We start from the raw sequence: 12,288 nt of genomic DNA, 5'->3' as shown, positions 1-12,288 counted from the left end.
AAACCTCTCTACGAAGCAAAATTGAGAGCCCGTTTTCTTCTCCGTGTCGTCGTCGGGCGATCACGTAATTTTTGTCACCCCACTAACCGCTCTACCTGCTTTTTTTTTCAACCCCTGAAAGCGGCTCCGTGAACGTGATCGTGCACGCTGCACCCGTAACATCCTCGGTACATCGCGGGCTAGAGGAAGCAGCAGCGGCAGTCTCCAGCACCCCATCCGATTGCAGTGGGCCACCGTAGACGTAATTGGCACTGCTGATTAACCTGCAATTGGTTAGGGCGATGCTTGCTTTGCCACGGTGCCTCTCGAGGGGGGGGGGAAGCCACGTCAGCAAGCTTTGGAGCACCGGGAGTCGGCCCCCCTAAAACGGCAACGACCGATAACCGCGAACGGTGTGGGTGGTGTGTGTAGGTCGTGTGGCAGCCGCAGCAACCCGCCACCAGCGCCGGGCCACGAAAACAGGGCATTGTTGGGGGGGCGTGGCGCCCACGGTTGCTCTGGCGGGTAAACAAGCTGCCCCTTCAGTCAAGTCAATTACTCAGTAGACGGCTTAGTTATTGTTATGGTGCTAGACCTACTTGTCTCTTAGTCGTCCCTTGGTCTAGACTCTGCTAATTTGTCAGGTCGGCTATTTCCGTGGGTCGCATTACGCTGTTGGTGGGGAACCCTGCACCTGGAGCTCCGAGGATGACAAAGTGCACCCTTGCTAGTGGCTGCCCCCCGGCTACGGGATGCGGGGTGCGGGGCCGCCATATATATATGAGACCTCCCCCCCGGCCTGTCGCCCCTTCAATTGACACTCCAATTTAACAAAATGGCTCCTGTCTACACCAACTCCAACGGGCAACCGATTGCCAACGACGTGTTCGCCTCGCAACGCGTGGGCAAGCACGGGCCCCTCCTTTTGCAACTTGATCGACTCGTTGTCGCACTTTGACCGGGAAAGAATCCCCGAGCGTGTCGTCCACGCCAAGGGTTCCGGTGCGTTCGGGGTGTTTGAAGTTACTGATGACATCACCGACATCTGCGGCGCCGCGTTCTTGGACACTATTGGTAAGAAGACGAGAATCTTCACCAGATTCTCCACTGTGGGTGGTGAACTGGGGTCGGCCGACTCCGCCAGAGACCCCCGTGGTTTCGCCACCAAGTTCTACACCGAAGAAGGCAACTTGGACTTGGTGTACAACAACACCCCGATTTTCTTCATCAGAGACCCCACCAAGTTCCCCCACTTCATCCACACCCAGAAGCGTAACCCTGAGACCCACTTGAAGGACGCCAACATGTTCTGGGACTACTTGACCTCGAACCAGGAATCCACCCACCAGGTGATGATTTTGTTCTCGGACAGAGGTACCCCCGCGTCGTACAGAAACATGCACGGGTTCTCGGGCCACACCTACAAGTGGTCGAACAAGAAGGGCGAATGGCACTACGTGCAGGTCCACTTCCTCACCGACCAAGGCATCAAGAACTTGAACAACGAGCAAGCTGGGGAACTCGCCGGTTCGAACCCCGACTTTGCTCAGGAAGACTTGTTTAAGGCCATCGCCAAGGGCGACTACCCCTCGTGGACCGCCTACATCCAGACGATGACTCCCGAACAAGCGAAGAAGGTCGACTTCTCGGTGTTTGACTTGACCAAGACCTGGCCCCACAAGGACTTCCCCCTCAGACGTTTCGGCAAGTTTACCCTTAACGAAAACCCCAAGAACTACTTTGCCGAAGTCGAACAGGCGGCGTTCTCGCCCTCGCACACCGTCCCCTACATGGAACCCTCGGCCGACCCCGTGTTGCAGCTGAGATTGTTCTCGTACCCGGACACCCACCGCCACAGATTGGGCGTCAACTACACCCAGATCCCCGTCAACCGGCCCACCGCCCCCGTGTACGACCCCCACATCAGAGACGGTGCCATGAACGTCAACGGCAACTTGGGCTCGGCCAAGAACTACTTGGCCACTGACGTCCCCGTCCAGGTCAAGCAATACTCGTTGCAAGAAGACCAGGAAGTGTGGGAAGGCGCCGCCACCCCCTTCCACTGGAAGTGCACCGACGCCGACTTCAAGCAACCGCAAAAGTTGTACGAAGTGTACAAGAAGACCGGCCAAGAAAAGGCGTTGGCCCACAACATTGGTGTCCACGCCGCTGGCGCCGACAAGGCCATCCAGGACAGAGTCGTCGAGATGTTCGCCAAGGTGTCTTCGGAATTGGCCGAAAACATCAAGAAGGAGATTGCCGCTGCCTCCAAGTAATTTATATAGTGTCTAATGAGATATGTCAAGTGAAGTTTTGTAATTGTTGGTGTCGTGTTGTTGGCCTATGGCTGGTGGTGGTGATTTTGTGATTACTCGCTATGACCTTGGTGGTTGTGTTAACACCGCGAACTTGAGAGTAGCGTGAAACAAGTGATTTGGTTGTAGTAATGGAATTTATGGCATAGGAGAGAGAAATGGGTTGATTGTATTATGGCTCAGGCCGTAAAAATCAGTTGTGGCCAAAAGTAGTTGCAATTACGATTGCTACAACGTGTTTAATGGCGACCAAACCTTTAGATCTACAAGCGTTAACCGTGCCAGTAATCAAAGAGAAAACCAAAGATAAATCACCACAATGTCTCATTGCCAGCCTAAAGGGAATGGCTTCCTCTTCTGCGTTCTGATTGATAATGTCTACATCAAACGCAGAGCCATATAACTTGCTACTTGACGGGGTCATGGGCAGAATACCTAGCAACGCATCCTCGTTAGCATATTAACGCTGGTGCCCGCAACACTTGCTCAGCCGTGAGCTGACCGTATCATGCCATGTACTTCATAAAAGCCACTTGATGTCATCAGCAAGCATATAATTTATTTACTAGATTCACAGCCATGGTGGGGCGGCAAGTACCGGTTCAGCCGCCCGGAAAAACCGTAATACCGTCTACTTGGCATCGCCTCAATTGCTAGAACCTTCTTGCCAAAACTACTCTGACGTCACCATTTAAAGTGGTAGCGATGGTCTCATTGAATCACACCCTCAATGAGGCGATACTCACCAAGACTAGCCCGTTCACGTTTTGGTCTAGTTTTAGTTTCGTGGCGTTTCTTTTTTTTTTCCTTTCTAATTCTACGCTGTGATTTCTCATAAGACGTGTATTTCATGGGCGTTGCTATATTTGGAGGGCAAGGCTGTGCTGAGGTCACAACTTGGTGGTGTTGCAGGTGGAGGAGCAGCTACAGCTGGAGCCGCACTTGCACGACAGGCCACAGCAGGTAGATTCTTTGCCACACATCGGGGAGGAGATAGGGAGCTGGAGGGTTTAGGGGTGGTGGGTGTTATCTTCTATATATCTCTAGTCGCCGGATCCGCCTACCGCATCGGGTAGGTCGATGCGTGCTAGCGGTAGTGCGAACTTAGTGCTGGCTAACCACTCAATTTTTGTCTGCGCACATTAAAGTGGGTGCAGTCACGTGCCGTCCGCTTTAGCCTAGCCCCCTCCCAATAGCTTCGCCACCAACGACACAGGTCATGGACAGTAATTACCCCTCGCCAAGCCCGGGTTTCCGGTTTTAGTTAAGGGGAGAACGAGGTCGGCTACGCCGATTAGCCGATGGCCGTCGATCACCACCGTTTCTTTCTGGGCCAACATCTCTCGATTGAGGCTGGTCCCACCTCGCTACATAACCGGTTTAGGCATTTTCCCCCGGGACGGATGACGGGACGACATCATCACGCGTGAGACCAGTTACTCGTACGCGTAACTTTTTCTCCCGGTTATGCGGCCCGGGGCTGCCAAAATCGTACGTCGAAACAACCCCATGAAACTGGTGCCGCCCCCGCTCCGCCACGACACCCGGCAGACATCGTCCGCAGCGCCTCCTCAGCGCCATCAACACCTTAGGAGCGCCCTCAATGAACCCCTTGTTTTCGAAATAGGCTAAGATCTCCAGCCATCCTCGCCTGGCTCCGATCCGAGCGCACCCCCTCCCGCGCTTGTTTGTTTGCCAGCCACCCCCGTATAATAACAAATTCACGAATGGGCGCGCCTGTTACAAAAACACCGCGCGAATATTTTTCAGGGGATGTAGTCCAAGCATCGCCCAAGATAGGGGAACATGGCGTCTCTCCGGTCTTGGCGACGCCGCCGACCATGACAGCGCTGCTTCCATACCTCAGCACCAGTAGCCGGGCGCCGAGGCAGCGCCCTCAGCAACGCTACATCGCCGCCTCCACCACTCGTCAGCTAATCACAGCCACGCTCGGCTTCGCCCCCTCAAAGAAAAAATTTGCCCGCTGCGCTATTTTTATTTTGTCGTGGAATTCGGTCGAGGGCGGTGTATGCAACGGTCACTCCGCGGGGCTTGGTGATTGGGCGCTGCCAGCGGCGCCCCGCCAGATATATAATCGCCCGGTGCCCGCCACTGTTAGGCTTCTCAACTTACCAGCGCAGACATGTTCAACTTCTACAACCAGCAAAGAGACATCGGCGACGCCGGTAACGTCATCGGCTCCATTGCCAACAACGCCGCTGACATCGGCCTCACCATCGCCCTGGGCGCCGTCGGCGCTTACCAGGATGTCACCCTGGGCGCCGTCAACTTCGGCACCAACTTCGCCTCCCACGTCACCTCGGGCGCCATCCAGTTCGCCTCTGACGCCAGATCGGTGGCCACCAACGGCGCCTCCGACGTCAGATCGCAATTCGGCGGTGCCGCCGGCAGCGGTTCCGACAGCGCCGCCACCGAGACCGCGTCTACCGGCGACTCTGGCTCCGACTCTGCCAGCGCCTCGGCCACCGACAGCGCTTCCGACAAGGCCTCGTCGTCTGCCGACGCTTCCGACAGCGGTGCCTCCGACTCGTCGGCCTCGGCCACCTCGTCCGCTTCGGGATCGAAGTCGTCGCTGGCCGCCGCTTCTTCCGGCAAGTCGCTGTCGGCGGCTTCCGCCTCTGACCGTGCCGCCGCTTCGGGCTCTGGTAGCCTGTCGCTGTCGCTGGCCAAGGCCTCGTCGCTGTCGTCGGGCAAGTCCGCCGGTGTCGCCCTCGACCCCTCGTCGCTGTGGAAGAAGGGCGCCTTGCTCGCCGGTATCGTCGGTGCCTCGTTCTTGTTCAACATCGTCGCCTGAATTTAGTGGTATGAGTTTACGTGTAATATAAATAATTTAGTCTTTGAATTGGTGTAGCAAAACTGTAACTTTTGGATTGAAAGGCGGTTGTTTCACTCTGTGTTTACAATCGCGTTTACAGTGCGGGGAGTTTCAAACCTGAATGTTTATATTCCAGTGCTGAAATGAATCGTACGTTAAGTCTTCATTATGGAATTGACATCACAACTACGATATTAATTGGCATAGCTTGTCACCACGATGTAACCAGGACCGTCTTGACCCAGAAAATCTTACGGCACTCATTAGCCTCATAACAGCTACCAACTGCACTGGCTGACACAACATCAATGGTTCTCAGTCAAACACCAAAACTATTGACAATATTGGCTCTGCCAGTGATAAGTGAACTGACAATATGGATGACTACCAATGTTGAGATAAATTACACATATCACGGTAAATCACCAAATTACGGTAAATCACCAAATTCTTCCCATTTCACGATATCTAACAAATTCGAGTATATTCGAGATATGCCTTGACAATGCCCTAGCAGTCTCTTCGCAGGTGTACCAGGTATGGTGCCAATTACGTTGTCTTCCAATTCTTGTTGTATTATAAATAGTCTATCCCTAAAACCGATCGAAATTGCCGTCGAACTTGCCCCGGAAGGCGTCGCCCAACCAGTGGACGATCTTGTCGTACACGATCTTGTCGGCGCCGTCGTAGCGGATCAGGTGGTCGCTGTCGGGAAAGAAGTGGACGTCGTAGTTCTCCAACTTCCCTTCGTCAAACCGGTTGAGCAACCACATCAGGTTCTGGAAGTGGACGTTGTCATCGGCGGTGCCGTGCATCACCAAGAACCGCAGCACCTGGCTCAAGTTGTCGGTGTTGCGGATCTGGGAGTAGTACTCGTAGTTGGGGTTATCTTGCGGTTGCATCATGAACCGCTCGGTGTAGATCAGGTCGTAGAACATCCAGTTGGTCACGGGCGCCACCGCCACCCCGTATTTAAAGGTTTCTCCCTTGTCGAACTCCAACGTGCGGAGGGTGGAGAACCCACCGTACAGCCACCCCCACACCGCGGTGCGGTTGGCAAGAGCAAACGTGTTGTTGTGGATGTACTCCTGGGTGACGGTGACGAGGTCGCGTGGTTCCCAGTAGCCGATACGGTTGGTGGCAGCACTCATAAACCGCCAGTCCTGGCCGCCAGTGCCTCGAGGATCAATGGCAAGCACGATACAGTTGAGCATCGCCGAGAACGCCATGCGGAACTCGACCATCAGCAGTCTGTCGACCTTTTGAAGGCCAGGCCCGCCGTAGACGTCGACAAGCACCGGGTACTTTTTCAACGGGTCGAACCCGGGAGGCAAGATCTCGACCATGTTCACCATGATGGGAGTGCCGTCGTCGTAGTGGTCGACGACCACCTGGTGGAACCGGCGCGAGGGGAAGTTGGTGTTGGTCAACGCCTGCTCCATCGCCTGGGTGACTTGAGAATTGATGAACCCGTCACTCACTGCTTTGAAAGCAGGTACTTTCTGGCCCTCCATGATGTTCTCCACCCGATCAACACTGAGGATTTTCTGCCACGGAAGCAAATTAGGCCCCAAGTAGCGTACATCAAGGTGGTCTCCGCGAGGCAGCGCCGCAAAGTAGTGCACCCCTGGCTTGTTAGGGTCGGTGTAGAACTGGATGTCGTTGTCGCCGTGAGGGTTAACAGCAAGCAATGTCGTGTCCATTGTCGAGTAGACGGTGGCAAGAGCAAACACACGTTTGGCTCTAGGGCTATACACCAACTCAGTCTTCTGGGTGATGTGCCAGGCGTCCAGGCCAGTAATAAAGCGGTACTCGGTGGCGTCAGGGGTATCAAAGTACGCCAAGTGCGTACGCATCGTCTCGGTGTTGACCACCTTATCGACGTAGCCAGGAGCCAGGCCGTCATCTTTAGGGATCACCGCTACCGCTTGAGTCTTTTCCACCCACCCGTGGAAGTCCTCGGTGACGTTGGTGGTGGTGAGACTGCGGATTTGCGTACCCACTTGTGGCTGCCACAAACCGCGACACAAAAGTCTCAGGGTGCGGTCAGTGAGCTTGACGAGGAAGTTGTTGCTGTCCAACCAGTCGCCGTGGTAGACGACGTAGTCCCGGCCAATCTTGGAGGTATCGACGTCCAAATCAGTAATCTGCTTGGTCTTAACATCGTACACTCTGAAAGTAGGAATAGGGTTAGGTCTCCCTGGTTTAGGGTATTTAAAGCGCGTGGTCATCGGGTACTGGCGGAACGGCGTATCCTGCGGCGCCAGCTTGGTGGGGTCCCTGACGTAGTAGTCGATATCGTAGTCGTCCACTTGGGAGTCGTCGAGGGTGACAAAGGCAAACCGCAGCGCGTCCGGCGCCCACCACACCATGTTGTCCGACAGCGTTACCTCTTCCTCGTATACCCAGTCGGTGCGCCCGTGGAACACGCTCTCCAGGCCGTCGTCGGTAAGCCGCTCGGTGGTCTGGTCGGCGAGCTTCCACAAATACAAGTCGTGGTTGAACGAGAAAAGCACGTGTTCGCCGTCGGGGGAGAAGTAGGCCCAGTGGAGCTTCTCAAGCTTCGAGTCGTCGCTGATCTGCGGCGGCTGCAAGCACACGATCTCGCCGGTTTCCGAGTTCCACATGAAGTAGAGCGCCAACAGCGACAGCCGCCACTGGCCAATGACGTCGGTGGCAAGCATGTGCCAGGTGCCGCTGTCCACGGGTTTGCCCGGGTTCACGTACACCAGGCTAGGGTAGAAGAAGTTGTTGCGGTACTCGATCTGGCGGGGGAACTCGAGCACGGCTTCCATCGTGTCGTAGTTGACGACGCGGTGGACCGTCGTCGGCTGGTCGTCGATCAAAAGGTATTCAATCGAGAGGGCCCAGGCGTCGTTATCGGTGCGGTTAGCCTCCGGGAACGCCGCGTCGTCAAGCCACTGGAGCAGTTTCGAGAACGAGTAGTAGTGGCCCTGGCGCACGGTGTCCATGGTCACGTTGCGCCGGTCGAGGTCAAACGGCATGAGCTCGCCCAGGTAGGTGCCGTTTCGCCATTTCTGAGTCTCGACGGGGTCTGGGCGCTCGCCGCCGTAGACGAGAAGGCCAATGATCCATATCGCGCAGACGACGAAGATCACGCCCAATAAGAGCATCCGCCCCCACAGGCGGGTACCAGTATACTTCTGAAGCGCCGCCTGAAACCCCAGGTCCTCGTTGAAGTCGTCGCGGGCCTGGTTCTTCTGCTGGTACTCCTCGATGTCGTCCATACACCGCAGAAACAGCAGCAGCAGCAGCCGCAGCGGCACGCCCAGCCCGCCCTCAGCGGTGGGAGGTAAGTCGTCCATGGCGATGGCGGCGCCCTGGTCGAGCGGCAGGTATTTCTGACCCATTAGTCACGGTGTTGTGGGGTCTGGCAGGGTCGTATTGGACAGGTACGATATAAGGTCCTAGGTGTGGAGTCGCGCGCGCGCTAAGGCTGGCTGGTGCAGGACGTTGTTCTCCCTGGGTAATCGCCGCTGCCGAATCCGGCTACGTGGCAGACCCCATTCCAAACGTTAACTAGAAATAGCTAGCTAGAAATGGTTAGCTAGCTAGCTAGAAACATTCAACTTAAGTTACTGTCTCGAGTTTCAGTGTTTGTTTGGGATTAAAGTGACACGTGACACATTCAAAATGAAACTAACACTGATAGAGTATCCCTTAACTGCTTATCTCACTTTCCCAATTCTTTTTCAGTTCTTTTCCAGTCCCTCGACTTAATTCCTTTTCTCCTATCTGTTCTTTATGTCTCAGTCGCGCGCCGAGATAACTCCGCCCCACTTTTCGCCCCACGTGACAATATACCTAGCACAACCCAATTGGGCATTTGACCAGAACGCTCCGATGGCCCTGGTCTACTCCCAGCTCTTCGACTCCACCTACGACAAGGATGAGGGCCTCTATAAGGTGCTTTTCACTACCCCCTTGGTCGAGGACGCCCTCCAGCGCACGATAATGCCCAATATCCAGCGGGTGGTCGAGGAGCGGTCCCAGTACAACCAGCAGGTGTTTGTCGACTTACTCCGCTACGGGGTCACGTTCTTCAACGATGCTATCCAGTACCAGACGCAAACGTCAGCTGACACCGCGTCATCAGCTGATGCCGCCTACGACGGTGACATTACTCTACAAAAACAAGACTCCAACACCAACAATACCCCCGTCAGACGACGCCAATTTGAGGACATTGACGACGAGCTCCGCGCAGAGCTCGTAGCCAATATCCTCCACACTGTCCAGACGTGGTTTCTCGTCGTTTACGACAGTATCAAGTTGTTCCGCCGCGATGGGCCCTCAGACCTTCTCCTCATGCTTTTCGGCGAAAAAGGACCTTTGGACAGCTCTATCATCGAGGACTTGTTGGTACGGATGAAGTGGGTGCTTCGGCAGGCGATTGACGACATTTCTACCGCCGACGACACCCCCGACGAGTACCTCCAATTGCCGGTGATTAAGGAGATTATCCTCGTAGTAGCGCTGATGCTACGGTGCATCTTCCTCCTGCTTGCCCATAACCTGCTGCTGATGCCGATAAAACGGTTACTCGCTACGTTCGACGCTGTTGACTTCACTGAGTCGTTTAACCGGTTGCTTGTACTTACCGCAGCGGAAAAGTCTACTGAAGACGGCAAAGAAACGTTTCTCCCGCCGAAAATCCGTCTCTCCGCAGAAACGTTGGTTATTCTCTACAGCGTGATCGGCTCGTTAGCCCACGTCGAGCGCCACATCTCGTCCAGGGGGAAGCAATTGCTGACCGTGGCCGCCGACATCACCACCTTGGACAACGGCATCACTCCGAGGCGATCCCTCATCACCAATAAGGAATACACCCGCGACTTGTTCCAGCGCGAGATCGGCCTGCGCATTATTCCCATTCTCGCCATGGAATTCAACTACGGCTACCTGTACCGGCCCGATCTCCTTCTCCAGCAGCTTCCGCTGACGCTGTTCTTCGGCTGGCTCACGGGGAACACGTTTGGCAAGTCCAGCATGTACGGCCAGTACGACACCCAGCGGCTTGTGACCAATTTCGAGACTCCCGAGTGCGCTCTGCTTTCGATTTATGGTGACGAAAACGACCCTTACATCGTCGAAGTACGCCACATTCTCCAGACTAAATTTGACCGCCGGCGCTACCAGCTGAATACTAAGGAATTCGACGACATCTTGGAGATGCCCGAGCTTCTCCCCATTTCTCTCGTGTTGTTCCTGTTACTGGATAACCCTACTTTCGTCGAGCAGCTTCTCACTCCCGAACTGCCCATTACTCGCGCCATTGAAGATCTTGACCCAATGGAAGACCGCGACATGGGGGTATTGGAGATGTGGCTCTGCGTGGTGCTGTATGTGTTGCAGTACCACTACCGCCTGCGCCACTTCCAGCTTATCACTAAGCTCACTTTGTACACGGTAGCAAAGTTATGCTCGCTGAGACCTTTACCTCTGGGCATTGTACCTGCCACCATGTTTGGCGCCTACCGCATTAACGAGTTTAAGTGGAAGCTATGCCATCAACGACTGCCTATAGTCCCCATCGATGAGGGCTCGTTTGGTATCAAGCTGGCCCTCTTCTATACTTTGGATGTCCTCCAGAACTTATTACGATTCAATCTCACCAATAAGTTGAAACTTGATAACTTCCAGGTGGCAGTGAACGTAATGTATCAGGTAGTCACCGAGATCAAGAGAGATACCTCCCTCGAGCTTGGCCATTACCATTGGGATCAACTACGCCGGCTGATATTCAGTACCATCCAATTCTTTGTGAAGCAAAGATTGTGGGAACTGTCCCATTTCATTAACCTACACCAAGAAGATAACGTCAAGGCCGTCATTGAAGAGCTTTTAGTGGTGGTCGACTCCACCTTGTGTCCCCGTTTCAGCTATGTCGTTGAGGAGGAGGACCAGCTGATGCTGATCAACTACAACCTCGTGTACAACATTCTCCTTCACTACGACTTGATCAAAATTGCCGATGCCGATGTGCTTGGGTCTTCGCTTGCGGCGCTGATGCCTCGTCTCGCCCACTGTTTGCATTACTTCGAGGAGAAGATTCACCTTACGGAGGAGTCTAAGCTTCTGGGAGAAGAAAAGCTCAACATGCAAGACTACAGTTACGACTCGTACCAGCTTAAGGAAATGATCAATGGCTACCTTCTCGATCGCGATCTTGAGGTGGAAGTTCCCACAACACCTCCTACTTACCTGAGCAAGGAGACACTCAAGTATGCTACTGGCAACTTCGAGTTGCTGGCGACAGACAGTCTTCAAATCATTAACTTTGCGTTGGCACCGGATAACAAGCCGATGCTGCGGTTCTTCCAGGAGCGTGCCGGCGAGGACCAGTATCGTGTAAAGTAGAAAAGATAGATAATAGAATGAGGTTTATAGAGTCTATACTTCAAAGAACAACAAAGGTAGTTGATTTGTTCTCCAAACTTCTTCCTTTGGGGTGGCACTAGTGGCATTTAAGAATGAGCCATTGTGTGAGGCGGGGAAGGCGGTCGTACTCGCCACACTGCCTTTGACGATGAGCGTCGCCACCTGCATATATGTAATTCAGAGATGTTGGGGGACAGCTCCTGGCAGCAAGCATGTGTATGTAATTTTCGCGGTCAAAGTCGCCGATTGTATTAGCCATTAACCTAACGAGATACGGGTGATGTAGAACCTCCCCCCTCTCTAGATGATTCCTTATGCTGGTGTACGACGAAGGAGACGATCTACCCCGTTAATGGTTCATATTCACGATGAGTAAACTCAGCCACACCCCCAGTGCAGCGTAACACCCCGCACTCCCCATACGGTCTGTTTGTATACAGGCTAAAAACCCCAAAGCTACGCACTGAGAGTTTTTCTCACTGGGTGATCGTGGGGCGTGTTGACACTCGTGACGAGGATGGAAACCACTGTTGTCGTTGAAATCGCATCCCGGCGGCAGCGCGGTCTACATTGACGTGGAAACCTGGCCAGGCTCTCCTATGGTCCTACGGGCGACAATTTATACCCTGGAGGCCGATAAGCGTTGGTGACATCGACACATACCACGTAACAACGGCGGTCGGGGCTATGCCCTGCGGGCTGTCAAGAGGACCAACCTCGTCGTCGGTGGGTGTGACCGTATATCTCGTCATGGTT

The 12,288-nt window shown here is 54.3% G+C and overlaps 4 protein-coding genes across 4 annotated transcripts; 3 read left to right on the top strand and 1 right to left on the bottom strand. All coding sequences in view use genetic code 12, as the record gives it.

Annotated features, from left to right (window-relative positions):
• Positions 1-814: 814 nt before the first annotated feature.
• On the top strand, positions 815-2,255 carry CAT1 (catalase A; the record flags this gene model as incomplete). The annotated part of the gene is made up of 2 exons (XM_034154088.1): positions 815-880; positions 975-2,255. 2 exons carry the CDS (start codon positions 815-817, stop codon positions 2,253-2,255), a joined length of 1,347 nt encoding a protein of 448 aa, XP_034013492.1.
• Positions 2,256-4,437: 2,182 nt separating this feature from the next.
• Positions 4,438-5,109, top strand: DIURU_001533 (uncharacterized protein; the record flags this gene model as incomplete). Its single annotated transcript, XM_034154087.1, has 1 exon — positions 4,438-5,109. The coding sequence occupies one exon, from the start codon at positions 4,438-4,440 to the stop codon at positions 5,107-5,109; it is 672 nt and encodes a 223-aa protein (XP_034013491.1).
• A 614-nt stretch (positions 5,110-5,723) lies between these two features.
• STE13 (Ste13p) lies at positions 5,724-8,456 on the bottom strand (the record flags this gene model as incomplete). The annotated part of the gene is made up of 1 exon (XM_034154086.1): positions 5,724-8,456. The coding sequence occupies one exon, from the start codon at positions 8,454-8,456 to the stop codon at positions 5,724-5,726; it is 2,733 nt and encodes a 910-aa protein (XP_034013490.1).
• A 538-nt stretch (positions 8,457-8,994) lies between these two features.
• Positions 8,995-11,511, top strand: DIURU_001531 (uncharacterized protein; the record flags this gene model as incomplete). The annotated part of the gene is made up of 1 exon (XM_034154085.1): positions 8,995-11,511. The coding sequence occupies one exon, from the start codon at positions 8,995-8,997 to the stop codon at positions 11,509-11,511; it is 2,517 nt and encodes an 838-aa protein (XP_034013489.1).
• Between the last annotated feature and the right edge of the window lie 777 nt (positions 11,512-12,288).

Source organism: Diutina rugosa, assembly GCF_008704595.1.
Source record: "Diutina rugosa strain CBS 613 chromosome Unknown scaffold4_size502443, whole genome shotgun sequence".
Classification (NCBI taxonomy): domain Eukaryota; kingdom Fungi; phylum Ascomycota; class Pichiomycetes; order Serinales; family Debaryomycetaceae; genus Diutina; species Diutina rugosa.
This window is presented reverse-complemented; position numbering and strand designations above follow the sequence as displayed.